At 45.7% G+C, this 3779-nt stretch overlaps 1 protein-coding gene across 1 annotated transcript; it reads right to left on the bottom strand.

Annotated features, from left to right (window-relative positions):
* Positions 1–1286: 1286 nt before the first annotated feature.
* On the bottom strand, positions 1287–2909 carry LOC308165821 (E3 ubiquitin-protein ligase TRIM21-like; the record flags this gene model as incomplete). The annotated part of the gene is made up of 1 exon (XM_080539989.1): positions 1287–2909. The coding sequence occupies one exon, from the start codon at positions 2907–2909 to the stop codon at positions 1287–1289; it is 1623 nt and encodes a 540-aa protein (XP_080396115.1).
* Between the last annotated feature and the right edge of the window lie 870 nt (positions 2910–3779).

The raw sequence follows: 3779 nt of genomic DNA, 5'->3' as shown, positions 1-3779 counted from the left end.
ACCAGTAGACTGAACCAGTAGACTGAACCAGTAGACTGAACCAGTAGGCTGAACCAGTAGACTGAACCAGTAGACTGAACCAGTAGACTAAACCAGTAGGCTGAACCAGTAGACTGAACCAGTAGACTGAACCAGTAGACTGAACCAGTAGGACCAGTAGACTGAACCAGTAGGACCAGTAGGCTGAACCAGTAGACTGAACTAGTAGAACCAGTAGACTGAACCAGTTGACTGAACCAGTAGACTGAACCAGTAGGCTGAACCAGTAGGCTGAACCAGTAGACTGAACCAGTAGGCTGAACCAGTAGGACCAGTAGGCTGAACCAGTAGACTGAACCAGTAGAACCAGTAGACTGAACCAGTAGACTGAACCAGTAGACTGAACCAGTAGGCTGAACCAGTAGACTGAACCAGTAGGCTGAACCAGTAGACTGAACCAGTAGACTGAACCAGTAGGACCAGTCGGCTGAACCAGTAGACTGAACCAGTAGACTGAACCAGTAGACTGAACCAGTAGGCTGAACCAGTAGGCTGAACCAGTAGACTGAACCAGTAGACTGAACCAGTAGGACCAGTAGACAAACTTATAATATCATGTACAGAAGATGTGTATCATATTACAATCACAGTCACCCTTATTAAACTGTTTAATCATATCCGATTCCCTTTGCAAGCCATTAAATCAATAACATTTATCAAACGTACATTCTGTTAAATGTAATTGCGTCACACACATGCAGAGACTGAAGGACAACTTGTGTTTGTGTTTTAATAAGCCAGACAGCCAGTCTGCTACCTCACATCACCATTCTAAAGCTATGGGACCTGGACTACACTGATTATTAATGTGATCAATGGATTTGATCAATCCAAGTAAATTTACCGGTAATCGTCTGAACATCCTCAATGTCCCTCTGTACACACCCAGTATTCATTACACTCAAAATCCCCCAAATACTTATACATACAATAATAACTAGCTAATAATGAAAATACAGTATGTTGAGAGCATCTGATTTATAACAATGTGAACACTCTGAGAAGTCAAACAGTCTCATGTATATAGAGTCATAGTCATATTATCTTCTTATGAGACTGGAGAGGCTGGGCTGTATCTGACATTGCTGCTGCATATTCACATCTAGCAGACACACTGAGAGCACAAACTATATGATAACAAACCATAACCAGCTCAGAAATTACTCTGTGTGGGGAAATATACCATACTCTTTCCTAATGAGTGACAACAGATAAAGATTAATCTAAATGCTTATTTTACTGCTTGGTCAGTCAGCGTGATTGACAGGAGAGCTGATTAGAGGGGCAGAATTTTCACCACCCTTATTCAGGCCAGGGTGGAAGTATGGATAGAGTTTCTCAGTGAAGGTGCAGCCAGTGAAAGAGTAGATCAGAGACCTGGCCTCCACATCATAAAAGGAGACCTGGCCCTCCTCATAATCCACAAACACCCCCACCTTCTGGGGCTTCTCTCTCAGGGACAGGGGGACACCAGCGCGTGCCCTGTACTCATTTCCATTCCTCAACCAGACAGTCCAGTATCCATTCCTAGGGCTCAGTTTGATAGCCCCCTTCCTGTTGATGGACTCTCTGGCCACTCCTACATACCAGTCGGTCTTCTTCTTCACCTCCACTTCATAGTAAAACCTCCCTGAGGAGAAACCCTCCTTTCCTAAAACACAGGCACCCTGGGAAAACCTCTCTGAGTTATCAGGGAGATTCTTTCTTGTGTCTCCACGTCTAACTTGTTTCCCATCCTCAGACAGAATGAGATAGGGATGTGCTGTATCAGGGTCCAGAGTCACGTCCACTGCATACTGCTGAATCATCTTCAGCTCAACATCACACAACTTCTTCACTTCACTCGTAAGTGTCTCCTCCAGCTGAGACACAGCTCTCCTCACAGTCCCCACGTAGAGATCACTGTGAACCCTGACCTCAGACCAGTCCTTGGTGTGTGGAGGGGTGGACAGGGAGGGGAAGCTCTGGAGGAGGTGGAGGTGGTCCTCAGTGTGTGAGAGCTGCTCCAGCTCAGTGCTTCTCCTCTGTAGCTCAGTGATCTCCTGCTCCAGCTCTTTAATCAGCCCTTCAGCCCGCCTCTCTGCTGCTTTCTGCTTCTTCTCGATCACGTCAAGGAGCTCAGCCTGCCTTCTCTTCATGGAGTCCACCAGAGCAGTGAAGACCTGTACGCTGTCGGCTTTCTCTCTCTGTGCATCTTTCTTACTGAGATCTACTGAGTGTTTGATCTCTGAAACCTTCTGCAGTCGCTCCTGGATCATCTGCTGAACATCTGCCTCTGTCTTCCCCAGCTGAGCCTTCCTCTCTCCATACTCCTCCTCTATGGGGACGGTGTCATGGGTCTTGTGGTCTGTTTTCATGCACAGAAAACACACACACATTTCATCACTCCTACAGAACAGCTCCAGGAGTCTGTCGTGCTTCTTACACATCCTGTCTTCCAGGTTCTCCACAGGGTCGATCAGCTTGTGTCTCTTTAAGGCTGCGACTCTCTGATGAGGCTCCAGGTGAGTCTCACAGTAAGAGGTCTGACACACCAGGCAGGACTTCAGAGCCTTGACCTTCGTCCCAGTGCAGATGTCACAGGACACTTGTCCAGGTTCGGCAGGGGACTCATCTTCAGCCCTGACTCTCATTGTCTTGAATTTCTCTACGACCTCTCTAAACGTTGTGTTGACGCGAAGCTCAGGTCTTCTATAGAACGTTTCCTTACACAACGGACACAGACACAATTCACTGGTGTCCCAGTACTTTCTGATACAGGCCATGCAGAAGTTGTGTCCACATTGAATAGAGACAGGGTCAGTGAACACATCCAGACAGACAGAACACAGGAACTGCTCCTCAGACAGGAGACTGCTGGAGGAAGCCATATCTAGAGAGAACAGAGGTGACACCATAAAGCATTTCCTGGAATCAATCAGATCTCGATAGTTTCAGCTATGGAGCTGTCAAGACTGTCTTATGGGATTATACAGCAACCAATAATTATAACATTATTCTACATCACATAGAAAATAGTCCTTCAAACAAATCAATACGTTTTACATGCTGAACTGTCTATAAACCAAACTGGTAGAGACTACACAATAGTTTATCTTGACTTGTCATTGTAAGTCTCTCAACTCACCAGTCTGTGATTCTGTGAGAGTGTGGACGCTGTCTCTGTCCTTTATACTGTATGTGTGATAGATGTCTCTGTCCTTTATACTGTATGTGTGATAGATGCCTGTTTGAGGACGATATCTAACAAGTTTGAGAGAGTCTGCCCTTGTCCACGATACACTTTATGTCTCTACACAGTTTAGTTTCATTTCAGCTGCCTGACGTTGAGATGCTCCTCCCCTCCCAGTACAGCTCTCCTCCCTGGAACAGAGTTAACCCTTTACAGGCTGCTCTGTTTCTAACATGTGCTTTTACAGACACGCTCTTCTTACCTGTCATTTCCAATCACCATATTGTTCCCAGTCAGTATAAACTGTAATCACAATAATATTTGTGATCAGTGGCCTCATTCATAGAAAGTACTTTGGATCAAATGTTGATCTTACCCGTGTCGTACGTAGAAAACCACGTCAACGTAGTGATTTATACAATTTCAACTTGAGTCAATTTGACCGTGGAATGATTTTTTTTAATATATTTTTTTATACCTCACACAGGGCCGGCCAGGGACAGCCATAGGGCCGCATGCGGCCCGGGGGCCGTACAATGCCCAGGTCTGCTCTATAGACACACTCTAT

This window comes from Nansenia antarctica (assembly GCF_963989245.1).
Source record: "Nansenia antarctica genome assembly, chromosome: 10".
Taxonomy (NCBI): domain Eukaryota; kingdom Metazoa; phylum Chordata; class Actinopteri; order Argentiniformes; family Microstomatidae; genus Nansenia; species Nansenia antarctica.
Note: the sequence above shows the minus strand (reverse complement) of the source record. Positions and strands in the feature narration are given on the sequence as shown.